The sequence below is a fragment of the Monodon monoceros genome, unplaced genomic scaffold, assembly GCF_005190385.1.
Source record: "Monodon monoceros isolate NGI ecotype Baffin Bay Population unplaced genomic scaffold, NGI_Narwhal_1 Super_Scaffold_5, whole genome shotgun sequence".
In the NCBI taxonomy this organism is placed as follows: Eukaryota; Metazoa; Chordata; class Mammalia; order Artiodactyla; family Monodontidae; genus Monodon; species Monodon monoceros.
In genome coordinates this window covers 14,651,466-14,679,346 of record NW_021703782.1, presented here as the reverse complement: position 1 = coordinate 14,679,346, position 27,881 = coordinate 14,651,466, and the positions used below count along the sequence as shown (strand labels likewise).

Here is a 27,881-nt window from a genome sequence, read left to right as displayed (position 1 = left end):
TGATGTTACAACAGAGGATATGCAAAATATCACCACTGGATCTTCTAATCAAAAAAGAGACAAGGTCTCTTATAGGCACATGAAAAGATGCTCAACATTGCTAATTATTAGAGGCATGCAAATCAAAACAATGAGATATCACCTCACACCAGTAAGAATGGCTATCATTTAAAAATCTACAAACAATAAATGCTGGAGAGGGTGTGGAGAAAAAGGAATCCTTCTGTACTGTTGGTGGGAATGTAAATTGGTACAGACACTATGGAGAACAGTATGGAGGTTTAAAAAAAATAAAAATAGAGCTACTGTATGATTCAGCAATCCCACTCCTGGGCATATATCTGGAGAAAAACATTGTTCGAAAGGGTACATTCACTCTAATGTTCATTGCAGCACTGTTTACAATAGCCAAGACACAAAAGCAACCTAAATGTCCATCAACACATGAATGGGTAAAGAAGATGTGGTACATATATACAATGGAGTATTACCCAGCCATGAAAAGGAACAAAATAGTGACATCTGCAGCAACGTGGATGGACCTGGAGATTATCTTACTAAGTGAAGTAAGTCAGACAGAGAGAGACAAATACCATATTATATTGCTTATATGCAGAATCTTTAAAAAAAAGTGATACAAATGAACTTATTTGCAAAACAGAAACAGACTCACAGACTTAGAAAATGAACTTATGGTTACTGCGGGGAAGGGTGCAGCGGGGAGGGATAGACTGGGAATTTGGGATTGACATGTACACACTGCTATATTTAAAATAGATAACCAACAAGAACCTACTGTAAAAAAAAAATTAAAATTCAGAAGTAAAAGTGCAATTTCTCCCCTTTACAAAGTCTTAGAGGTTAACACTATAAAGAGTTTTTGATGAATATCCTTTTTAGACCTTCTCTCTTTTTTTTTTTTTGTGGTACGCGGGCCTCTCACTGTCGTGGTCTCTCCGGTTGCAGAGCACAGGCTCCGGACGCGCAGGTTCAGCGGCCATTGCTCACGGGCCCAGCCACTCCGCCGTATGTGGGATCTTCCCGGACCGGGGCGCAAACCCATGTCCCCAGCATCGTCAGGCGGACTCTCAACCACTGTGCCACCAGGGAATCCCCTTTAGACCTTCTCTTATGTGTACTACCTTTATAACTAAAAAAAAGGTATTAAAAATATCAATAGACATGGAATAGCTTTACTACACTTGCATTTTCATAGTTTAGTTTCACACTTCGCTTCTGTGATCCAGCTATGAAGATGGTAACTTGGAAAATTTTTTTTATTATAAACTCTAATAAAATGTTAAAAGTGAAAAATAAAAGAGACAAGGTCTAGTTGACCATTTATATTTATAATACCTTTTATATCTTTATATTTTAAAGGTATATTTTATTTTACTATTTTAATAACTTTTGGAACTTCTTTTAAAAATTGTGGTAAAAATATACAGCTTTCAATTTACCACCTTCACCTTTTTTTTTTTTTTTTTTTTAAATTCTGTACGCGGGCCTCTCACTGTTGTGGCCTCTCCCGTTGCGGAGCACAGGCTCTGGACGCACAGGCTCAGCGGCCATGGCTCACGGGCCTAGCCGCTCCGCAGCATGTGGGATCTTCCCGGACCGGGGCATGAACCCGTGTCCCCTGCATCAGCAGGCGGACTCCCAACCACTGCGCCACCAGGGAAGCCCCATCTTCACCATTTTTAAGTGTACATTTCAGTAGTGTTAAGTATATTCACAGTGTATGTTGTACAACAGATCTCTAGAACTTCCATCTTACAAAATAGAAACTCTGTATCTGTTAGGAATAATTCCCTGCCCCACTCTCCCCAGCCCTTGGCAATCATCTTCCTACTTTCTGTTTCTATGATTTTGAGTACTTTAAATACTTTCTATGAGTGTAACCATACAGTATTTGTCCTTTTGTGACTGGCTACTTGTTGTAGCATGTGACAGGATTTCCCTCCTTTCCAAGGCTGCATAATGTTCGATTGTGTGTATATAACACATTTTCTTTATCCATTCAACTGTTGGTGAACATCTGGGTTGCTCTCACCTCTTGGCTATTGTGAATAATGCAGCTAATATATGAAGGAGTATGCAAATATCTGTTTGAGATCCTGCTTTCAATTCTTTCGGTTATATTCCCAGAAGTGGAATTGGTGGATCATATGGTGATTCTATTTTAATCTTTCTTTAGGAGTCTTCATACTGTTTTCCATAATGACTGCATCATTTTATATTCCTACCAGTAGTGCACAAGGACTCCAGTCCTTCCACGTCCTCACCAACACTTGTCATTTTCTGTTCTTTTGATAGTGGCCATCCTAATGGATGTAAAGTGACGTCTCATTGTGGTTTTGATTTGCATTTCTCTTATGATTAGTGAAGTCGAGCATCTTTTCATATGTTCATTAACCATTTTTTTTTTGCCTTCTTTGGAGAATTGTCTATCCAAGAACTTTGCCCATTTTTAAATTAGGTTATCTTTGTTGTGTTGTTGAGTGGTAAAATTTCCTTATATACCCTGGATATTAACCCCTTATCAGATATACAACTTGCAAATATTTTCTCCCATTCAGTAGGCTGTCTTTTGTTTGTTTGTTTGTTGATTGTTGATTGTTTCCTATGTTGCACAGTTTCAGAGTTTTATGTAGTTCCATTTGTCTTTTTTTTTGTTTTTGTTGCTGATTCCTTTGAACATTGTTATAAAACTAATGAACAAAGTGAGATTGGCTGCCTGCTTTTAATTTTGCTGGACACAATGGGGGTAGAAAACAATAAGCTCAAGGATTTTAGTTCCCAGCTTAAGCACTGCATAAATGACATGAGAGCTTCCGTGTCTGCCCTGAAAGAGACACTTATTTCCTGTAGCTGCAGAGGTGAGTGTGCTGAAAACCAAACCCAGTATCTAGTGGCTGAATCACGATACAAATTGTTCAGTACATGCCAAAAGAGCTGCTTGATTTTTCCAATTTAAACAGAATCTCGGGAATATGTGTGGGATGGATATTAAGGTTGTGAAATAATGGTAGAAAGAGCATAAAGTTGGATTAGGCCACATTTATTGATATGGGTCAACTAAAGTTGCAATTTGGGAGTTACAAAGGGCTCTAATTGTTTATTTCTTCAGTTTGTTGGCTGGCTGAAACATTGACTAAAAAGTAGCTCACGGTAAATGAAGTTGAAATGCCAGACCTGCCTTGGTATACTACAGAGGAAGGGAAAGACTCAAAGAGATTGGAATGTTAGAGTGGGTTTGACATTTAAGACCTGCTCACACACTCTGGGATGTTCCAGAGGACACATCTTTCACTAGTACTCTGGGAAATAAATTTGTGAAGGATCCCTAGCATCCTTGAAGAGCTCTGTGATTGCTCTTCTCTGTAGACCAGAAAGTACTGTGGGAACTGCGGCTACTGAACTGGGAAATCTAAATGTAATGAGGGTAATTGGATCCCAGGGTGACAGGGGCCAAGTGGTGGCACTCAATGGCCAAACATAAGCTGAGTGTGGTTATTAAATGGACAGCAGAGTCAAAGTAGTGCTCAGAATAGTCTTACTCGCAGAAACCTATGACATTGGTGGGTTGATCATGGCATTCCTAGAACTGAAATATGTAGAAAAGTCTACTAAATTTGTACATGATATGTATAAGTAGAAAAATTCTAGGTCAAGTGATCAAAAGTCTAACTTGAATCATAAAAACAGAGTCATGTCCCCTCAATCAATTCCCATCCTGTTTACAGACCTAGAACTCTTCAAATGAAGGAGAATCTGGGTACCCTTGAGGAAAAACCCTGGTATACTGCCAAAAGTTTATATTGTTAATCTTTCTCTGAGCTTTCCCCAAAGGGACCTACAGCCTTTTACCAGACTGACTGTGCTTTGGGGAAAAGGAAATAATCAGACCTTTCAGAGATCACTGGACATTGGCTCTGAACTGACACCAATTCCAGAAGACCCAAAACATCACTGTGGTCCACATGTCAGAATAGGGGCTTATGAAGGTCTGGTGAACAATGGAGTTTTAGTTCAGGTCCATCTCACAGTGGGTCCAGTGGGCCCCCAAATATATCATGCCATGATTTCTCCAGTTCTGAAATGCATAATTGGAAGAGACATACTCAGCAACTGGCAGAATCCCCATATTAATGTTTCCTGAGATGTAGAATGAGGGCTATTAGGTGGGAAAGACCAAGCGCAAGCCACTAGAACTGCCTCTACCTAGAAAAATAGTAAACCAAAAGCAATACTGCATTTCTGGAGAGACTGCAGAAATCAGTGCCACCATCCAGGACTTGAAGGGAGCATCCCCAATCATTTTGTCTATCTGGCCCGTGCAGAAGACAGATGGATCTTGGAGAATGACAGTGGATTATTGTAAGCTTAACCATTGCAACCGCAGCACCAGATGTGGTTTCATTGCAAAAGCAAATTAACACATCCTCTGGTACCCGGTATGCAGCCATTGATCTGACAAATGCTTTTTTCTTCATATTTGTTAGTAAAGACCAGCAAGTCGAGCAATATACCTACACTGTCCTGCCTCAGAGGTACATCAGCCCTCCAGTCCTATGTCATAATATAGTTCACAAGGTCTTGATGTCCTTTCCCTTATACACAACATCACACTGGTTCATTACATTGGTAATGTTATGCTGATTGGATCTAGTGAGCAAGGAGTGGTAGGTACTCTGGTAAGATGTTTGTATATTAAAGAGTGGGAAAGAAATCCAACAAAAATTCAGGGGCCTTCTGCCTCATTGAAATGTCTAGGGGTCCAGTGGCGTGGGGCATGTTGAGATATCCTTTCTAAGGTAAAGGATAAGCTGTTCCCTCTGGCTCCCCCTACAACCGAGAAAGAGGTACAACATTTAATGGGCCTCTTTCAGTTTTAGAGGCAACATATTCCTCATTTTGATGTGTTATTCCAGCCTATTACTGAGTGACCCAAAAAGCTGCTAATTTTGAGTGGTGCCCAGAACAAGAGAATGCTGTGCAGGTTGATTACACTGGACCACTTCCATCATGAAAAGGGGCATCATTTTGTTCTTACTGGAACAGACACTCTGAAGACGAATTTACCTTTCCTACATGCAATGCTTCTTCCAAAAGTACCATCCATGGACTTACAGAATACCTATCCACCACTGTGGTATGCCTCACACCATCGATCTGACCAAGGAACTCACGTGACAGTAAGTGAAGTGCAGCAATGAGCCCATTCTCAAGGAATTCCCTGGTCTTATGCTCTCCACCATCTTGAATCATCTGGCTTGATAGAATGGTGGAATGACCTTTCGAAGACTCAGTTACAATGCCAGCTAGATGGCAATACCTTGTAAGACTGGGACAAGGTTTTCCATAAGGCCATATATGCTCTGAATCAGCATCCAATGTGTAATATTTTCTTCCATGGCCAGCATTCATGGATCCAGGAACCAAGGAGTGGAAATGGGAGTGTTACTACTCACTATTACCGCTAACTATACAGTAGCCAAAATTTTGCTTCTTGTTCCCATGACTTCATGCTCTGCTGGCCTAGAGGTTTAGTTCTAAAGGGAGGAATGCTTCCACCAGAAGACACAACGATGATTCAATTGAACTGGCAGTTAAGAATGCCACCCAGCCACGTAGAGCTCTTCATATCTCTGAATTAGCAGGCATAGAAGTTACTGTACTGACCCTGACTGCCAAGGGGAAATTGAACTACTACTACACAATGAAGGTAAGGAAGATCGTGTCTAGAATCCAAAAGATCCCTTAGGGTGTTTCTTAGAATTACCGTGCATTGTGATTAAAGTCAATGGAAATCTATAACAATTCGATTGAGGCAGGACTAATGGCTTAGACCCCTCAGGAATGAAGGCTTGTCTCACTCTAATATGCACAGCATATATGCATATGATCAGCTAAGATGCTTGCTGAGGGCAGGGAAAATGGAACGGGTAGTAGAAGATGGTTTAAATACCAGCTATGACTGCATGATCAGTTATGGAAACAAGGGTTGTAATTGTTATAAATGTCTTCTTTACTATGTTATGCTTGTGCTTTTGTATTTATATATGTTAAGCAAATATCTTTGCTTTCTTTCCTCTCTTATCCCCTTATCATATAAGATATATTGACTTTATATCATAGTATTTAAGTATTGTTAACTTACATCATAGTATTTAAGTTATGAGATAACATGGAGAAGAGTAAAAGTCACCCAAGGACATTGCATCCTCTTCTAAAGAAAATATAGGCGTGTTTTCAGATGTATGCAGCAGTGTTGGATCATGTTAGAACTATGACCTTGTTATTGTCTTTATTTGAAGATTGAGTATGGTCAAAAAGATTTTAAATCTTAAAAATTTTTCTATTTGTTTTCCAGAGAAATAGAACCAATAGAGAGAAACGGAGTGTGTGTGTGTGTGTGTGTGTGTGTGTGTGTGTGTGTGCTCGTGTGTGTATAGAAAGAAAAAGATATTTTAAGGAACTGGTTCACACAGAGTAGGCAGACAGGGAAGAGTTGCAGTTTGATTCTGAAGGCAGTCTAGTGGCAGAATTCCCTCTTTCTCCAGAAAGGTGAATCTTTTTCTATTAAGACTTTCAACAGATTGGATGAAGCTCACACACATTAAGTAGGGTAATATGTTTCACTCAAAGCCTACTGATTTAAATGTTATCATATCTAGAGGGAAGAGATATGGGAACATATGTATATGTATAACTGATTCACTTTGTTATAAAGCAGAAACTAACACACCATTTTAAACCAATTATACTCCAATAAAGATGTAAAAAAAAAAAAAAGCTACCTTCACAGAAACATTAGAAAGTATTTAACCAATTATCTGGGTACCGTGACCTAAATAAGTTGACACATCAAATTAACCATCACAAGCCCACCCCTTGTCAACTTGACACCCATACACATCTCCAGAAGATCCCTGTTAATGGGCGCACAATGTACAAAGATGTGATCTCTGACGACAATATATAAGGGGAGAGATGGAGATGTATAGGAGCACAGTGCTTGGATTCCATTGAAATGTTGTCAGAATTATAAAAACTAGATTTTTATCAGTTTAAGATGGTAATTGTACATATGTATATGTATAACTGATTCACTTTGTTATAAAGCAGAAACTAACATACCATTGTAAAGCAATTATACCCCAATAAAGATGTTAAAAAAAAAAAAGATGGTAATTGTAATCTCCATGGTAACCACTAAGAAAATGACTAAAAAATACACAGAAAAGGAAAAAAGGGAATTTAAATAGTACTAAAAAAATCAACCAAATTTTTAAAAAGGCAGTAATGGAGAAATTAAGGAACAAAATACATAAGACATAAAGAAATTAAATACCTAAGACCAGAAGTAAGTTTTACCTTATCAGTAATAGTGTTAAATGTAAATAATTTAAACTCTCCAATTAAAAGGTAGAGATGGTCAGACTGGGGAAAGAAAAACCAAAACCATAATTCTTCTACATGTTGTCCGTGAGTTCCCTGATTTATTTTTATCAATATTGAATATACTCTAGGGTTTCCCTGGTGGCGCAGTGGTTGAGAGTCCGCCTGCCGATGCAGGGGACACGGGTTCGTGCCCCGGTCCAGGAAGATCCCACATGCCGCGGAGTGACTGGGCCCGTGAGCCATGGCTGCTGAGCCTGCGCATCCGGAGCCTGTGCTCCGCAACGGGAGAGGCCACAGCGGTGAGAGGCCCGCGTACCACAAAAAAAAAAAAAAAGAAAAGAATATACTCTAAAAACCCTACCTTACAGAAAACTTAATAATGTATTATCATGATGACAATTTATATCAATGATAAAAATGTGATTATTTAATAATGGTGCTGGGGCAACTAAGAAGACTACTGGAAAACAATGAAATGTCTTTCTTACTCTCTTCTTATAAGAAAATAAAATCTGGGTGAATCAATAACTTAATTGTAAAATAGAAAATAGCAAAACTACTGCAAATATATATGAGAAATTTCTCTTACAATTTTATGAAGAGAATTATCTCAGTATATCCCTCACCCTTCCTAAGCTGCTCTGTTCACCACCATATTAAAGCCCACCCATCTTGACCCTGGACCACAGCAACAGGTGCTGGAAGCCTTGTGCATTTACAGTTTTGTTTGTGTGTTTGTTTGGGGCTAAGCTCTTACCTGTCCACATCCTGACACTTTGACAAGCCCACACTGAACATCAAATGGAAAGGCACAAGAGTCTTTCTTACGATGCTCATGGAAATGCACAGTCTTAAAGGGTTTTTAAGCACCCCTCAGTGCTACTCTTGCCAGCTCTGGAAGCCCTTGTGCAGAAAATCAATTTCTAACTCACTTTCCTTCCTGGGGTAAAGGAAACACGTGCAAAGCAAAAACCCCAGTCAACCACCCTGCCAGGCATGGTTTCTGCTGTTTTCCTGTGGCTCATAGAACCACATGGAACAGACATCACACCAGGTAGAAGAACCAGGGGTGCACTTCACAGACATGCCCTGGAAGGCTCTCCACCTGTTTCTGGTCTTGCCCCCTTTCAGTCCAAGAGTGTGCTCTTATTCCATTGGTGCTCTGCCTAAAACAAAGCTGATTCCTTCAGTCTTTTGCTTAAAACTTTTTGGAGTTGTCCCTCACTAACAAAATAAAACCCATGCTCCCTCCACGGTGTCCAGGACCCCGTGTGATCTCCTCCCACCTGTCCTGTTGACCTCTCCACCCTCCACTCACCCGAGCTGCCCCCTAGCTTTGCTAAAACAAGCCCAGCCCTGCCCCTTGGGGTGACAGTTCCTGGGGGCCCCCTCAGGAGCACTCTACCTGGCTCTCTGCACCAAAGCCACCAACCCCAGGAGGCCTTACCAACACCATGTCTGTCCCACCCATCATTCAATTATCCTCACGGTTCCTAGCTCATCTCTCTGACTGTCACGTTTGTCCATCTGTCTGGGTATCATCCTAGGAGGAGTGTTCCAGGAGGGCAGGGGCCTCATGTCCTCCACTAGCACAGCACCTGGCACACGGAAGACTTCCAGTAAATGACTGTGGAATAAGAACCAGGAACTGCAGGAATCAGAAGACCAGAAGGACATGAAGATAAGGCAGACAAGGGTCAGGTAAGGGTTGGAGATCAGTTGTAGAATTTACCTGGTGGACACAACTCCCAGAAGCTGTGCCTCCATCCCTGTGGGGCAGCTAATTGCTGGTGAACTCCATCCTTCCCTGTGGGCATGGTTGAGGCAGCTGTGACCTATAGGGACAAAACAGGGACAGGCATGAGTGGCTTCCAGACTCTCACCCCTCCCAGAATCCATTCCACAATCCTTTCACCTCACCTCCAAAACTAAGCAGAACTTACACCTTTCTCCCAGCTCCAAAGTCTTAAATATTCTTCAGTATTTATGTTTGAACTTTCATGATTTGGGGCTAGCCAAGTAACATACCCTTGAAAAACTCTTCTTTATCCTTTTCTTTTATAGAAGAAAACGTGCTTATTCTAGAAAATATGAGGAGGTAAAATTTTTATAAGGATACAAAAACTATATATGATCCCCTCATCTTAGAAATAGCATCCATTAATGTTTTGTCTCATTTAGTTCCACTATTTCACCATATGTGTGAATATTCTCTTTCTTTTACATACACACATTTACGAATGAGGATTATATAATATGCAAACTTAAAAATATCAGGATACAGAATCAAACATTAAATAATTTTTTGTTCACCAAATATTGATTAAATGATGAATTTCTGGTTTAAAAAGGTGCCTCAGACATCTAGACCAATAGAATAGAACAGATAGCCCAGAAATAGACTGTTGCATATATGGTCAAATGACTTGACAAGGAGTACCAAAATCATTTAATGGAGAAAGGACAATCTTGGGAAAACTGGATATCCATATGCAAAAATATGAACTTGGACCCTTACTTAACACCGTATACAAAAATTAACTCAAAATGGATCACAGATAGAAACATAAGAGTTAAAGCTATAAAACACTTAGGAGAAAACATAGGGGCAGTTCTTCATGAACTGGAATTTGGAAATGACTTCTTGGATATGACACCAAAAGCACAGGCAACATGAAAAAAATAGATAAATTGTGCTAACATCAAAATTTTAAACTTCTGTGCATCAAAAAAAACCACAATTAACAGAGTGAAAGGGCAACGCACAGAATGGGAGAAATGTTTGCAAATCATATATCTAATAAGGGGTTAATATCCAGAATATATAAAGAACTCCTACAACACAACAACAATAATAATAATAAACAACCATTTTAAAAAATAAGTAAAAGATTTGAATAGATGTTTTTCCAGAGAAGATGTACAAATGGCCAATAAGCACATGAAAAGATGCTCAACATCACGCATCATTAGGGAAATGCAAATCAAAACCACAATGAGGTACCACTGCACATCCATTAGGATGGTCACTATTAAAAAAAGAAAGAAAAACAGAAACCCATAAACTACAAGTGTTGGCAAAGATGTGGAGAAATTGGAAGTCTTGTGCACTGTTGGTGGGAATGTAAAATGATGCAGCCCCTATGGAAAACAGTTTCCATAAAATTTGGGGGTTTCTCAAAAAACTAAAAATAAAATTACTATATGATCTAGCAATGTCATCTCTGGGTATATATCCAAAAGAATTGAAAGCAAGGTCTCAAAGGGTTATTTGTACACCCATGTTCATAGCACCATTATTCACAATAGCCAAAAGATGGAAGTAACCCAAATGTCCATCAGTGGATGAATGGATAAACAATGTGGTATATACGTAAAATGGAATATTATTCACCTTAAAAAAGAAGGAAATTCTGGCACATGCTACAACACGGATGAACCTGAGGACACTATCCTAAGTGAAATAAGCCAATCACAAAAATACCGTATGATTCCGTTTACATGAGGTCCCTAGAGTAGTCAAATTCATGGAGAAAGTAGAATAGCCATTGCCGGGGTCTGGGTAGAGGGGAGAATTTGGATGTTGTTGTTTAACGAGTAGAGAGTTTCAGTTTTGCAAAATGAAAATAGCTCTAGAGATTGGTTGCACAACAATGAGAATATAGTTAATGCTAGTGAACTATACACTGAAAAATGGTTAAGATGGTGAATTTTATGCGATGTATATTTTACCACAATTTAAAAAAAAAATTTAAGGTGCCTGACAAGCTGTCCCTAATGGAACCTGTCAATGATCTATTAAATACCAGAGAGTCACAGAAAAGTGACAATTTGTGTCACAGTCTCTGAGCTATAAATGACATAAGAGCAATTGGAGAAATTTGAATGAGGTCCGCGAATTAGATGGTAATGTGTCGATGTTAATGTTCTGATTTGAAGGTTGTATTGTGGCTATGGGGGAGAATGTTCCTGTTTGTAGGGAGTACACACCAAAGTGTTCAGGAATGATATTCATCATGTTAGCATCTAGTTTTCAGATGGTCAGGATAAAGTGTTTTGTACAATATATGCAAATTTTCTGTAATTTTGAGTGTTTTAATAAATTAAGAAAATACGTCAGAATAAAAATACAGCACCCTCCCCAGGACACAAAGGAGGTGAGCCTAGGGTTGGCCTCAGCATCCTGCCTAAGGACAGTTTCCAGGCTGAAGCTCAGGAAGGGACCCGACAGAGACCCCGTGGCCTCTTAAGGGAATGAGAGGAGTTCCAGGAGGCTGAATGCACGGCAAGAACTGGAGAAGAAAAGCTGCCCAGAGAGAGCTCTGGAGACGTGCAGAGGGGCCCATCCAGTGTGTGGGTGAGTGCTCATCTGTGCACACGCGGGAGGGACCCACCCCAGGCTGAGAAGAGACCGCCAGAAACCAGCAGGCTGACAAGGATCGAGGCTCGCCCGTGGCTGGCACTGTTCATGCTGCCATTAACCAGAGTGGACAGACTGCATAATAGGGGTGCTGCCTAGATATCAGTGGTTAACTACTATGTCCTTTGTAGTTAATGAATTTAATGCCCAAATAAGGCAAGTGTAGCCCAGGCATCGAACTTAAAAGCAAATATTGGAAGATCGAACTGATATTCAATTTTCTTTACTATGACTGGAACAATATCCAGCCCTCTTTAAAAGAACACAACAAAAATGAATACCTAAGAAAACAAAATTCACAATCTGTATCACTTAATAAAAAGTGACAGAGCAGGAAGCAGGAAAACATCACCATAAGTAGGAAAAATTCAATCAATAGAAATTGTAGAAAGTGACAGAGACCATTGAATTAATCCACAAAGACTATAAAACAGCTATTTGAAGCTTATACTCAGGGACATAAAAGAATAAAATGAACACAATCAGGAGAGAGATGGATGACATATAAAAGACAAACAAGAACCAAATGGAACCTCTAGAAATTTAAAAAGTAACCATATCTGTAATGACAGATACAGTGATTGGGATTGGAACAACTAGATGTCCACATGCAAAAAACAAATCTAGATACAGACCTCAGGAAGGAAAGAATACCTGCCATCTAGCAGCCTTCACCTGCGGCCACCTGTGGCCTGAGGAAGCTCAGGATGTGAAAACCCTGAGGAAACTCAGGATTTGAAAACACAGGATTCTGGCCCCAGATAGGTTAGGTGCATACTAAAGGAATGATTTCCGTGAGACCTGACTCTTGCATCTTCCCATACATAGAAAGGTGCTAAATTCCTTAACTTGGGATATCTGGGTTTTCTTTCATTAACAATAATCTTTTGATGTTCCCAACTACCTGCCCTTTGTTGCAAACTCCTATATATCCTAGCTTCCCCTTCGCCTCCTCCGAGCAGTTCTCTCAGGGTTACTTGAGATGCTGCCTCCTGGGCTTGAAGTCCTAAAAATTCCCACCGAGGGACTTCCCTGGCGGTCCAGTGGTTAAGACTCCATGCTTCCAATGCAGGGGGCGTGGGTTTGATACCTGGTCAGGGAACTAAGATCCCACATGCCATGCGGAATGGCCAGAACCAAATAAATAAATTAAATTAAATAAAAATTCCTGCTGAATAAAACATAACTCTCAACTTTTAGGTTGTGATTTTTTTTTTTTCTTTTTGGTACGTGGGCCTCTCACTGTTGTGGCCTCTCCCGTTGTGGAGCACAGTCTCCGGACACGCAGGCTTAGTGGCCATGGCTCACGGGCCCAGCCGCTCCGCGGCATGTGGGATCCTCCCAGACCGGGACACGAACCCGTGTCCCCTGCATCGGCAGGCAGACTCTCAACCACTGTGCCACCAGGGAAGCCCCTGGAAGGCAGATTTTTAACCACTGGACCACCAGGGAAGTCCCTGGTGATGACTTTCTAGATACAACTACCAAAGGCATGATCCATGAAAGAAATAACCGATAAGCTGGATTTCATTAAAGTTAAATTCTGCTTTGAAAAAAACAATATCAAAAGAATGAGAAGTCAAGTAACAGACTGGGAGAAAGTATTTGCAAAAGATACATCTAAAAAGGCCTGTTTTCCAGGGGCTTCCCTGGTGGCGCAGTGGTTGAGAGTCCACCTGCCGATGCAGGGGACACAGGTTCGTGCCCTGGTCCGGGAAGATCCCACGTGCCGCGGAGCGACTAGGCCCGTGAGCCATGGCCGCTGAGCCTGCGCGTCCGGAGCCTGTGCTCCGCAACGGGAGAGACCACAACAGTGAGAGGCCCACGTACTAAGCAAAAAAAATAAAAAAAATAAAAAATAAATAAAAAAATAAAAAGGACTGTTTTCCAAAATATACAAAGAACTTAAAAAAAACTCAACAATAAGAAAACAAACAACTCTGTTAAAAAATGGACAAAAGACCTTAACAGATACCTCACCAAAGAAAATATACAGATGGCCAATAAGCATACAAAAAGTTGATCCACATCATATGTCATCACGGAAATACAAAGTAAAACACTAATGAGATGCTGTACACACCTATAAGAATGGCCAAAACCTGGACACTGACAACACCAAATGCTGATGAAGAGGTGGAGCAACAGGAACTCTCAATCACTGCTGGTAAAAATGCAAATGGAAGAGCCACTTTGAAGATAGTTTTGTGGTTTCTTGCCACATAAACATACTCTTACCATATAATCCAGCAATTGTGCTCCTTTGTATTTACCCAAATGACTTGAAAATGTATGTCCACACAAAAACGTGAACACAGATGTTTATAGCAGCTTTTTTCACAATTGCCCAAACTTGGAAACAACCAAGATTTCCTTCAGTAGGTGAATCGATAAATAAACTGTGGTACATCCAGACAATGGAATGTTATTCAGGCCAGAAAAGAAATAAGCTATCAAGCCATGAAAAGACATGGAGGAACCTCAAATGCATATCACTAAGTGAAAGAAGCCAATCTGAAAAAGCTACATACTGTATGAATCCAATGACATGACATTCTGGAAAAGGCAAAACTATGGAGACAGTAAAAAGATCAATGGTTTCCAGCAGTTGGGGGCCAGGGAGGAATGAATAGGCAAAGCACAGGGGATTTTTAGGGCAGTGAAGATGCTCTGTATGATACCGTAACAATAGTATACATTTGTCCAAGCTCATAGAACTTACAGCGCCAAGAGTGAACCATAATATAAATTATGAACTTTGGGTGATTAGAATGTGTCAGTGTCAGTTCACCAGTTATAACACATGTACCACTCTGGTGGGTATGTTGATAATGGAGGAGACCATGTATGTGTCGGGACAGGGGGTATACGGGGAATCTATGTACCTTCCTCTCAATTTTATTTTGACTCTAAAACTGCTCTAAAAGAATAAAGTCTTAAAAACAAAACAAACAAACAAAACAAACAGCATGATAATTCACACACACACACAAAGGAAAAAAATATACTGGATGGGGTTAACAACAGATTAGGATGTGTAGAAAATCAGTGAACTTGGAGAGAAAGCAATAGAAACTATTCAAAATGAGAGAGAAATAAAACAGATCCTAAGTTGAGAGCATTTGGGCTCACCAGGCCCGAGGCCCTGCACTGCCATCCCTGACACCACCTGACGTTGGGCCCCTCTAAGTTCCTCCATGACCCCCCCAGCACAGCACTCCACCCTGTGCTTCAGAAGCTCCTGCCCCACCCCAGGGAGCCCACAGCACGGTGCCAATACATGCAGGTGGCAGCCACTGTGGGGCTGGGGGGTGGGAGACCACGTACCCTGTGGCCCTCCCAGCACCAGCGTGACCGACACCAGCCCTGAGGATGGGATTTGTCCTCCCACACAGCCTCACATAGCACCCACACAGCTCTCAGCAGCTTCAGAGGGCCCTGCAGGCGTTCACTTCCTCCCGTTTTACAGCAGGAAGCAGGGGTACGCAGGGTCCCAGAGCTGGAAGGAGCAGAGCAGGCCTGCAGTCTCCAGCTGCAGTCCCAAGACTCCTGTGGCCTGACTGAGCCTCTGAGCCTCTGAACCTCACAGTTCCCACTTTGAAAGAGAGAGAAACCTGGGGTAGAAGACCTACAACAGAAATGGGGCCCCATCACATGTGCAGAACGGGGACCTGGGTGAGGACCAAGCTCAGCTCTGCAGCTCATCTCATGTCATCCTTCCAAGAGCCCAAAGACATGGGCCTCATCTCATGCCAGGCAGGGCTGGGGGCAGTAACTGGCCCTGGGTGACACCATTCAAGTGCAGAGCTGGGACTGCTGTCCCCCTGTCCCCTCCCCTGCTGCCTAACCTGCGGTCTCCTGGCCACCCACTCCCAGTCTCAGAAATCTCATGGATCCTTGAAAATCTCTACTGGCACCGAGGAATCAAAACCACAGCACTGTGGTGCCCCATATTTACTTTAGACAAGCAGAGAAGTAAAGTTCAGTGTGGCAAGGGTGCAGGGAAACAGGCATACTTGTGGACTCTTGATGTGAGTTAAAATGGTCCGGCCTTTTTTTTGAGGACAGTTTGCCATTATATATAACGAAAGTATAATATTACCTAACCCATTGACACAACAATTTCACTTCCAAGGAGTTACCCAGTAGACGGTACACATGCATGTATGACACATACAAAGGTATATACTACAGTACAGTTGGAATTAGCAAAAAAAAAAAAAAAAAAAAACCAAACAAGGATATAATCTAGAAAGATATTCATGAAAAACAAGAATGAAATAAACTGGTTCACCCACATCTGCTTTACCTATACAATAAAATGTTATGCTGTTAAAAAGAATAGGATAAATCCGCATGTACTGACCTAAGACATCTAACGGAATTGGTTATTAACTCAGAATATAACAAAAGTGATCATGAATGTAAATGCATTTTTAAAAAAGCCATGAGAAGGGATGAGAACGGGAGTTTGGGATGTCAGAGGCCTAGGTCTCACATTCCCCAAACCATCAAGATCATATTTTGACCTTGTCTACACAGGTATTCTCACATTCACCTGGAAAAACACCTGTTGTACTAAAGTGAGTCATTCATGCAGCAGCCTTAAACATGGGTCTCATCTAGTATAGACTAATTTTTTTAAAAATTAATTCTGTAATCATTTTGTGATTATATGTTATTGCGTCTCTGAATTTTGAATTAATTTGTTAAATGAAAGTATTTAAAACTTCATGACACCTGTAATGTTGGTTTCACATTTAATTTTTTTTTTTTTTAAACATATAAGGAACCTGGAACATGCAGGGGTGGAGCCTTTCCACTTGGAGTGTCTTTAGGATGTGCATCACCATGGGTTTTCCTGTTTGCATCACCCACCTCTAAGGAAGGAGGGGCGGCTCCAGTTCCTGGCTGCCTGATGGTCATTTAAGGGCAGCCTCGCAGGCAATGTGACCAGAAGGAACTGGGAACCTCCTTCCTGCTGAAACTCAAGGGTCAGAACAAAACGTGTGGAAGGCAGCCTTCTTCGTGGGCTGCTGTTTAATCAATTTGCCATGAGTATATTTTAGAATTTAAGCATAAGTGTAAAATAGTAAAAAGAAAGAAAGAAAAGACAGCCAATCTCTCTGTCGCTCCAGGCAGCTTGCCAGGGAGTTTCCAGCTTGACACTGCCCCCTCCAATGCCTGGAATACACTGCTGGGACCGCTCAGAAGGCCAGCCGGGCCGCGGACCGGGAAGGGGAGCGCGAGCTCTTCTCCCTCTGGGCCCGGGTCGGTCCTGCCGGGCCGTGACCCTGTTCCTTCCCCCGATACTGCCCACTGTTGGTCCTGCGCGGGTGACCCGGGCAGGCACCCAGCCATGTCCGCCTGCCCACTCCCCCCACACCCCGCTCCCTCTCCCGCTTCTGCCGCCCCCTCCCGGCCACCAGGCGATCCTTCCCCCCAGCCAGGACCCGCGGCGGGGACTCACCGATAGCAGGACACCCAGGACGACAAAGATGAGAGCCAAGGGCCCCCGGAGCCGAGGCCTGGGACCGGGGGGGCGCCCTGCTCGGGAGCCCGAGGCGGCCGGTGGGCTCTGTCCCCGCTGACCCGTGCTGTCGCGGGGCGCTCGCTGTCCCAGCCGCCGCGGCGTGACAGCCTGCAGAGCCATCAGGAAGCAACAGTGTCTTTCGTGGGGCTCTGGATCGTCCCTGCCGCCCGTGGGGTGTGCGGGGGCTCACTCTTGTCTCTCTCTTTACTCTTGGGAGGGTGGACCGTCCTGGCTTTTGTACTCTTGGCGGCGTTGAGTCACCGGGGCGGGGCAAAGAACGGGAGCCAGCAAGCAAATAGGCACACCGTTGTTGAAACACGTGATGTGTTGGCAGAGAGGCTCTGAATAAAAGGCCGTCGTCTTCTAGGTACACCTCCGGAAGGTGGGGGGCTGGACATAGAACTAAGCCTCTGGCTACCCTGGGCACGTGGTTTGTTTCTGGATCCTGTCCTTCCCAGGACAGGCACAGAAGGTGGTGGTAAGGAGTTTGGGGGGACGAAGTGGGAGCTGACCACTCCCAGAAGCTGTGCTCTCAGCTGTGACCAGGGTAGTGAGGTTGAGTCTGAACCCAGCTCCCGTGTTTATAAACTCTGAACTAACCTGCCCTGACTTTGGCGTTTTCCTCACACTGCTACTCCCCCCGCCCCCACCCCGGCAAAGAGTCTCATTGACTGAGTTGATATGTTTCACTGCACCCAGGGTCACTTTGCAGCTCTGTCCCAGTGCAAAGCTTCTTGGTCAGGGCCTTGATCTTTGCATCTCTGTAGCCAGGTGTCTGGCTGGAGCAGACACTCAGTGAACAGGTGAGTCGACCGAATGAAGTTCACAGAGGCATTGATCGCTGGGTCTGAATTCAGGTCACCATTAGGCTTCCGACCTCCCCCATCACCACCTTGCATGTTCTGATAGTTTCAGGCCCATCATCTGGCTTTCACACTCAGGACTTCATGTTATCTTGTCTCAGCCCCACGGCTCCTGCAGTCAGGCAAGCTGGAGGAACCCGTTTCAGCCTTTCTTCAGGATTTTCCTTCCCTGTAGATTCCATAAAGCCCTTGGGAAACAGAACTGCTGGAGACTAATTGGCACATTAAACCAAATGGGCCAAGAGGGGGGTCCCCACGTGGGTCAGGCCCTTTCAGCTGTCCCTATACCTCCAGCTCTGTGCCTGGCCTATTTTATCTTCATGACTCTCTGAATGTCCTTTGATGATAACAGGGCCCTGATTTCACAATCCAAGGACACCATCCACATTGGGCAACGCTGTACTTTGGGCCATCAGGCTCAGAGGCATATGTCCAGGTCACTCCAGACTGTCCCATCTCTCTAGTTTGTCAGGACCAAGTAGTTACCAAACCTTCATCCCTCTCCTCAAGTTCCCATCATCGTCTGCTCTCCATCTCATCCTGGAATGTCTGGGTTTGGCCTCTGCTATCTGTAGGCTGTTGCCAAGGTCTCCATTGTGCTGTTCTCAAGCCCACGTCCCTCCTCTCTTCTTCATGCCAAGGAGGAAGTGGGAAACTGGCGGCTCCAGTGAAAATAATTTGTCAGTTGGCACTGGGAGGAAAAGGCTGGCTCTGACACTGTGTGATTTGGTGGTCCTGGGCTCTCTATCCTATAGGAGGTGTGAACATTTGATAATACAATACAGGTACAAATACTTCGTTAAAAAGCTCCATGGAAAGTTTGTTACAGTACATTTCAGACTTGATGACACAAAATAAAAAGAAAAGAACCCTTATTATGAAACGCTTCTCTATTAAAAGGAAAAATCTATAAGAAGGAGCCTGGTTCAGAGCAGGGTTGGTGGCTGTCTGGCTATGGTCCTCAGCTGGTGGCACCAAAACACGCTAAATGCATGGATCCGGTGTCCTGGGTTCAATATGTAGAGGAAAGGAACAGTTGTCAAATGGCAGACCCTTTACAGTGATTCAGCAGGGAAAGGACGAAGTGCGCCCACAGGAGTAGAGAAGAAAGAGGAAACCCGAGGAACCACAGACGAGTAATGGAAGACCATAAAACCTGAATATGTACAGCCTAGGAAAAAGGGCAAAGATGACTTGGGATTCAGGAAAGGGGTGGATGAAAATACACTATTGTAGTAATGGGTTCAGAACACGTGCTAGAAATACCACGACTTGTCCAATCTCAAGATACTATGGGTTTTCAATAAAACTAAATATATATATATACATATATATAAACTATTTAATGAAATTTCATGTAGTGGGCATGTTACATCCAGGCAGTGAAGTGGTGTGCACCTGCTCTACCTTCTTTACTCCCTGGGACTAAGTTTTGGCCTCTCTGATCCTCAGTTTTCTTCTTTAAATGGACATGGTCGTATCTTTCACACTTGCTTTCTGTTTTAGAGTTAGAGCAGAAGTTGCTCCTGGCATAATGGAACATCAGGCTATCAAGAGTTCTAGCAGACTTCTCTGGATCCTGTGCCCACATTTTCAGAGGGATCCTTGATGGCCATTCCATACCATACTCTCTTAGCAACTTTCAAATATACAATACAGTATTATTAATTATAGTCTCCATGCTGTACATGACATCTCTAGGACTTATTTACTTTATAACTGGAACTTTATACCTCGTTCTTAAAGGGAGTGTCCTATTTTATCTTCTCAATCATGATGGCATTTACCTTAAGGTTCATTCTTTATTCCATCTCATTCAAAAGATTTCTTCTTTCTTGGAAATATAGTAGCTATTATCTCTCCTACTCACTTGACACAAACATGTATTACCTTCTATTTTATTTTCCGTTTGCAGACTGCATGTATTCTGACCAGACAACTCTGTTACTATAAAATCTTTCTTATTCCACCTCCCTATTTTTTACTTCAGATATCTCTTTAATTTCCACATTGTGTCTTACATATGTTGTCTAACACAGTTTGCTCACCGATCATAGATCTTGATCTTATGGAGACATAAGCTTGGCCCAATACATTTTTTCTTCACTGGGACTATTTAAGCTTCCCATATGGCTGTTATTTCTTTTTTTAATATTTTTTTTATTCACTTACTATTTATTCATTTTTTGACTGCGTCAGGTCTTAGTTGCGGCATGCGGGATCTTCATTGAGGCATGCGGGATCTTTTGTTGCGGTGCTCTGGCTGATTGTTGTGGCACGCGGGCTCTTTGTTGCGGCGCACATGTTTTCTCTCTAGTTGTGGCGGCGTGAGGACTTTCTCTTCTCTAGTTGTGGTGCACCGGCTCCAGAGCACGTGGGTTCTGTAGTTTGCAGCACGCAGGCTCTGCAGTTGAGGCACGTGAGCTCAGTAGTTGTGGAGCATGGGCTTAGTTGCCCCGTGGCATGTGGGATCTTAGTTCTCTGACCAGGGATCGAACCCTGTTCCCCTGCATTGGAAGGTGGATTCTTTACCACTGGACCATCAGGGAAGTCCCCATGGCTGTTATTTCTAATTGTTAAGGTCCTTGATGAAGGTGGCCAGAGTGGTGGGTGGGGCAAATGGGAGGCAGGGGCTAGCTCATTCAAGAACAAGGCAGAATCATCAACTCCCTCTCAGTGTCTTTTCTCTCATCCACTTCCTTCCTCTGGTTCCTCTTTCAGGCCATTTATATTTAATATATGCAAAACCTAACCAAGGAGGTGGCTGAGAACTGTAAAACATTGATAAAGGAAATTGAAGATGATCTAAAGAAATGGAAAGATGTCCCACGCTCCTGGGTTGGAAGAATTAATACTGGTAAAATGGCCATACTACCCAAAGCAGTCTACAGATTTAATGTGACCCCTATCAAATTAGCTGTGACGTTTTTCACAGAACTAGAACAAATAATCCTAACATTTATATGGAACCACAAAAGACCCAGAATTGCCAAAGCAATCCTGAGGAAAAAGAACAAAAATGGAGGCATAACTCACCCAGATTTCAGACAACACTACACCGCTACAGTAAGCAAAAGTGTGGTATTGGCACAAAAACAGACATATAGATCAATGGAACTGAATAGAGAGCTCAGAATTAAACCCACACACCTACAATCAATTAATCTTTGATAAATGAGGCAAGAATCATACAGTGGAGAAAGGAGAGTCTCTTCAGCAAGTGGTGCTGGGAAAGCTGGAAAGCCTTATGTAAATCAATGGAATTAGAACACTCCCTCACACCATACACAAAAGTAAAGTCAAAATTGTTTAAAGACATAAATATAAGACATGACACCATAAAACTCCTAGAAGAGAACATAGGCAAAACATTCTCTGACATAAATCATAGCAATATTTTCTTAGATTAGTCTCCCAAGGCAAAAGAAATAAAAGCAAAAATAAACAAATTGGACCTAATCAAACTTAAAAGCTTTTACACAGCAAAAGAAACCATAACAAAATGAAAAGACAACCTACAGACTGTAAGAAAAAATTTGCAACAATGTGACCAACAAGGGGTTACTTTCCAAAATAGACAAACAGCTCATACAACTCAATATCAAAAAAAAGGAACAACCCAATCAAAAAATGGGTAGAAGACCTAAATAGACATTTCTCCAAAGAAGATATACAGGTGACCAACAGGCATATGAAAAGATGCTCCACATTGCTAATTATTAGAGAAATGCAAATCAAAACTACAAAACACTGTTGGTGGGAATGTAAATTGGTGCAGCCACTATGGAGAACAGTATGGAGGTTCCTTAAAAATCTAAAAATAGAATTACCGTATGACCCAGCAATCCCACTACTGGGCATATACCCAGAGAAAACTATAATTCAAAAAGACACATGCACCCCAATGTTCATTGCAGACTATTTACAATAGCTCAGACATGGAAGTAACCTAAATGCCCATTAACAGATGAATGGATAAAGAAGATGTGGTACATATATGCAATGGAATATTACTCAGCCATAAAAAGGAATGAAATTGGGTCATTTGTAGACCCAATTTATTAATTTCTACATGACTTCCACAAATCATGTATTAACGCATATATGTGGAACCCAGAAAAATGGTACAGATGAACCGGTTTGCAAGGCAGAAATAGAGACACAGGTGTAGAGAACAAACGTATGGACACCAAGGGGGTAAAGTGGGGGGCGGGTGGTGGTGGTGGGATGAATTGGGAGATTGGAATTGACGTATATACACTAATATATATAAACTAGATAACTAATAAGAACCTGTTGTATAAAAAATAAATAAATAAAATTCAAAATAAATAAATAACAAATCACGTCCCAGGATTTCTAACCCTCTCCAAGCCTCCTAGAGAGTGTTCAGGCAATGTCTTGTCGAGTGGCTCTTGCTTCATTTCTCTGGGTCACCAAAACCTTTCTCACACTAATAACCATTTTGCTCTACCCTACTAGTCTAAAGAATTAACCTAAGGAAATAATCATAGATTATAAAAACATTTATGTACAAAAAAGTTTCTTGAAGCATTATATAAAATATCAAGCACATTGCAAGAATCCCTAAGGATTCTGGTTGAGTAAATGATAGTGTAATATGAGAGAGTTATTAAAATAATGTTGTAGCAAGATAACTAATGATACACAGCATGATCAAAATATGGCAGGAGGAAAACATGAGAGGATTAAATAGAGTATATAGTTTGTGGCTTTAGGAGAAGTTCAAAATTTTTTTTTATCATTCTCTTCAAATGGTTCAGCTGAGCATAAGCTAAAATCAGTAACTTGCCTGTAATGAGTAGGGTACAACAGAAGTGGCAGTGTGTGACTCCTAAGACTAGATCATTAAAGGCATTGTGGTTTCCTCCTTCCTCTCTCTGTTGGATCACTCTCTCTGGGGCGGCCAACTGCCCTGACATGAGGATATTCAAGCAGTCCTATGGAGAAATCCCTGCAGCAAGTGACTGAGTCCTCCTGCCAAGAGCCAGCAAGCAATGGAGGCTTCTTCAGTAGCCATGTGATGAGCCATCTGGGCAGTAGACCCTCCAGCCCTAGTCAGATAGATGCTTGTAGTTTTAAGCTTCAACATTTTCAGGAGATATGTAGGCAGCAATAGATAACAATTACAGTGTACATGATGCAATGAGGACCGGATACCATTGAATCACTCAACCTCACTCTTCCCTTCCCACCTCTGTCCCTCCCTTCTGTTTATTCATCTATGTCTAATGAAATGCACTAATATGCTGAGGGTGATATATCTAGATAATGGAAAAACAGTGAGTTTTCTGTATATATGTATCATTTTAATCTTCCACAGCAAATATGTCTAACTTAAAATATAAATATTGTTTTTAAATATACAATGCTCTACCCTGTTTATAAGAGAAGCCTTTTCAGTATGATAGAATCTACTTTAATGTAATTATTTCTCCCAACAAACCAAATGCTTGTAAGCAAGCACTACCGTGAAAAATACTAAATTTTTTTAGACCCGAGACAACATTTTTGAAAGGGAAATTCCAGCCAGTTTCCTGAAGAGTCAACTGCTTACCAACATTTACAGTAATCACTGTGATTCAGCAGTAACAGAATGAATTTACTGAATGGCACCATGTATTAAGCATCCAATATCATGATTTTAGAAAAACAATGATCTAGAAAAGTAATTAGTATGAAACTATTGCCGTTTTAACCATCCCCTGAATGTGCCTTGCTTTGCTTTAGAAAAATAATTTCCAGATTTTCTGCTTCTGCTTATAAGAAGATAAGAATTACATAAGTGTCCATCTTGAGCAGACTGACCAAGAAATGCAGCCTGGCCTAGGTCCCAGCTAGGGTCTGGGGTTTGTGTGAGGTGGGGTGAGAGGGTGGAGCTCTGCAGAGTCTGTGTGATTATCGCTCTATAGGGTAGAGTCACAGAGTTTGAACAAGTTTGGCTTTCGGCCAAAGCACCTCGTGATATTTTTAACTATTAAAAGGAAGTAAAAGAGAATAAAATGTAGTGTTCTGCTGCTACATCCTGTATTTTTAAGCAGGAAATCCCTGATCATGCAGAGTATTTGAACAAACCAGAAAGTTTTTTGGGGTTTTTTTTCCCTCCCATTTCTAGCCAAGAACAAAACAAATTCTTGGAAGAACTAGGTAAGGGGCTGGAGTAGAGGATTAATTGGTGTTAAATCCAGGAGGATTGGAGGAGGCCAGGAAGATGGAAGAGGAGGTGGGGTTGGACTGCAATCAAGAAAATCAGCACCATTCTCCTGCCTAGCACCCCTCTGAAGTGTAATCCATGGAAATATGTCTTTAATCTGTCCCTCCCACTGCCCCATGAGGACAGGAGGGTGGGTCAGCCTTGCCCGCCGAGCACAGGCACGGTTGGCCCATGCGAGCTGCCCTGTATTATGGAATCGGGCCAGCAGTCCAGTGCACAGGGCACCAGACCCATCCAGTTAGCATGTTTTGGCAAAAGTAGCTGAGGCTCACAGCCCAACAAACACCAGTCCTGCTTCTGATTCCACGCTCACTCCTGATTGCATTTTCTTTCAAAGGAGAAAGATCGTATAATAAAGATTTTTTTGTTTAAAAATTTTTTTGCATTGTTAATTCTGAACTATGTTGATAATATCATCCCTGACATGGCAACAGAGTTTTTTTTCCCTCACGCATTGTCTTCAAATCCTCTCACAGAGCCCAGGCACCGATTCTGCACTTTACTCAAGGCCAATGCCAAGTTCCTTTCAGTGAACAAAATGCCTCCCATGATTCTGTGCGGCTCGAGGAAGAGGAGAGGGACATGAGCTTGGGAACGGCACTGTGGAGTCCATGGCAACAGCCTACAGATATCAGAGGCCCAACCCAGATCCTGGTGGATGAGATGGAGAATAGAGGAAGATGCTGGGAACTGTGAGGAGTGGGATGGGGACTTGGAAACAGCTTAGTCCTGATAAACTAGAGAGATGGGGCAGTCTAGGGTGACCTGGACATATGTCTGAGCCTGGTGGCAGGAAGCACAGCCTTGCCCCAATGTGGATAGTGAAATGGAATTGTGAAATCAGGGCCCTATTGCCATGGAGAGACATTCAGAGAGTCATGAAAATAAATAATACACAGTTTATTTATCTATAAAATAGTGTTTGAGCTCTGTAATCACATCCAGGCCACATTCTTTCTTGTGGATCTCACTTGCCTGCTGTAGTGTATATAGAAGTAGAAGTATAATGCAGTACACATGAAACCTATGTAATATTATAAACCAGTGTTACCTCAATTCAAAAAAAAAAGAAAGAAAAATAACTGTCTAACATGTCCAAAATATTCTATGATGTAGAGCTTTAAATTTATAAAATTATAGAGGCCAAAGTTAATTCACAATAGTAAAATACGGTCCTTTGCTTATACATAAAATCGTCTTAGCAATTCAGTGGTAAATTGGTCATTACTTAACAAATAATTTTAAATGTCTATGGAAAGAAATTCCACTTGGACCCCCAATAAGTCCTGCCATTTCTATGCATTTTTATGCGCCATCATTCTGGAAAATCTGAAGCCAATAACAAATTATATTAGATGTTTTTATAAGTACATTGATTTATTCTTTTTTTTTTTTTTGCAGTACGCGGGCCTCTCACTGTTGTGGCCTCTCCCGTTGCGGAGCACGGGCTCCAGACGCGCAGGCTCAGCGGCCATGGCTCACGGGCCCAGCCGCTCCGCGGCATGTGGGATCTTCCCGGACCGGGACGTGAACCCGCGTCCCCTGCATCGGCAGGCGGATTCTCAACCACTGTGCCATCAGGGAAGCCGTTTCTTATTCTTTTAAATAACGGCAGAGTATTTTATTGTTTGAATGAACCACACTTTTACTCTCCCCTGTTCTGGATAGTTGTTTCAACTATATCCTATTTATGTTTTTGCTAATTCCAACAGCGTGGTAGTAAATACACTTGTACATATCACACATCCATATAGACTTGTGTACCAGTCTGTTACATAACTCCTTAGAAGTGGAATTGTTTCATCAGTGGCATAAATGCTTTTAAAATTTTTTAGATAACAACAAACTGTTCTCCAAAAGAAGGCTGGACCATTTTAACTCACATCAAGAGTCCACAAGTGTGCCTGTTTCCCTGCACCCTTGCCACACTGAACTTTACTTCTCTGCTTGTCTAAAGTAAATATGGGGCACCACAGTGCTGTGGTTTTGATTCCTCGGTGCCAGTAGAGATTTTCAAGGATCCATGAGATTTCTGAGACTGGGAGTGGGTGGCCAGGAGACCGCAGGTTAGGCAGCAGGGGAGGGGACAGGGGGACAGCAGTCCCAGCTCTGCACTTGAATGGTGTCACCCAGGGCCAGTTACTGCCCCCAGCCCTGCCTGGCATGAGATGAGGCCCATGTCTTTGGGCTCTTGGAAGGATGACATGAGATGAGCTGCAGAGCTGAGCTTGGTCCTCACCCAGGTCCCCGTTCTGCACATGTGATGGGGCCCCATTTCTGTTGTAGGTCTTCTACCCCAGGTTTCTCTCTCTTTCAAAGTGGGAACTGTGAGGTTCAGAGGCTCAGAGGCTCAGTCAGGCCACAGGAGTCTTGGGACTGCAACTGGAGACTGCAGGCCTGGTCTGCTCCTTCCAGCTCTGGGACCCTGCGTACCCCTGCTTCCTGCTGTAAAACGGGAGGAAGTGAACGTCTGCAGGGCCCTCTGAAGCTGCTGAGAGCTGTGTGGGTGCTATGTGAGGCTGTGTGGGAGGACGAATCCCATCCTCAGGGCTGGTGTCGGTCACGCTGGTGCTGGGAGGGCCACAGGGTACGTGGTCTCCCACCCCCCAGCCCCGCAGTGGCTGCCACCTGCATGTATTGGCACCGTGCTGTGGGCTCCCTGGGGTGGGGCAGGAGCTTCTGAATCACAGGGTGGAGTGCTGTGCTGGCGGGGGTGGGTCATGGAGGAACTTAGAGGAGCCCAACATCAGGTGGTGTCAGGGATGGCAGTGCAGGGTCTCGGGCCTGGTGAGCCCAAGTGCTCTCAGCTGTCCCTCTGGTGAGCGCCTTGCACAGGTGCAGTTTGAAGGGTAAAGGTATCCATCCATGAGGCTGCACGTGGCTGGTCACCACGGGCTCTGCTAAGAAGACCTCAGTCCCTGTCCCTGGACCACTTCCCCTCAGCCAGGGATGGAGAGAAGCGTGGCTCCAACCTTCTGTGTCAGGGCTGGAGGAGTAGGGCCAGTGACATGCATGGAGCATGTGCCGTTGGGCAGCTGTGTCCTGCACTCACCCAGGGATTGGGCATCTGTTATGCAGTGTAATTTTCCTAACAACTCAGGGAGATAGGGATGGTTTTTAACCTGTGTTTAATACAGAGAAAATGAGATTCAGAAGGAATACATTTCTGATATTTCTGGCCTGACCATCTTTTTGTTTGTTTTTGTTTTTGTTTCTGTTTCTTGCGGTACGCGGGCCTCTCACTGCTGTGGCCTCTCCCGCCGCGGAGCACAGGCTCCGGACGCACAGGCCCAGCGGCCATGGCTCACGGGCCCAGCCGCTCCGCGGCATGTGGGATCCTCCCGGACCGGGGTACAAACCCGTGTCCCCTGCATCGGCAGGTGGACTCTTAACCACTGCGCCACCAGGGAAGCCCATGACCAT

At 42.8% G+C, this 27,881-nt stretch overlaps 1 protein-coding gene across 1 annotated transcript in view; it reads right to left on the bottom strand.

Moving 5' to 3' along the window:
- The window catches only part of LOC114884004 (tumor necrosis factor receptor superfamily member 10B-like), a 48,253-nt gene extending 30,704 nt beyond the window's left edge, over positions 1–17,549 (bottom strand). Inside the window, exons 1-2 of the mRNA XM_029202425.1 lie at positions 17,298–17,549; positions 9,140–9,242 (exon numbers count right to left, since the gene is read on the bottom strand). Of these exons, the coding sequence (XP_029058258.1) occupies positions 9,140–9,242; positions 17,298–17,480 (286 nt within the window). The 5' untranslated portion in view covers positions 17,481–17,549. The remainder of the gene's footprint in view (positions 1–9,139; positions 9,243–17,297) is intronic.
- Between the last annotated feature and the right edge of the window lie 10,332 nt (positions 17,550–27,881).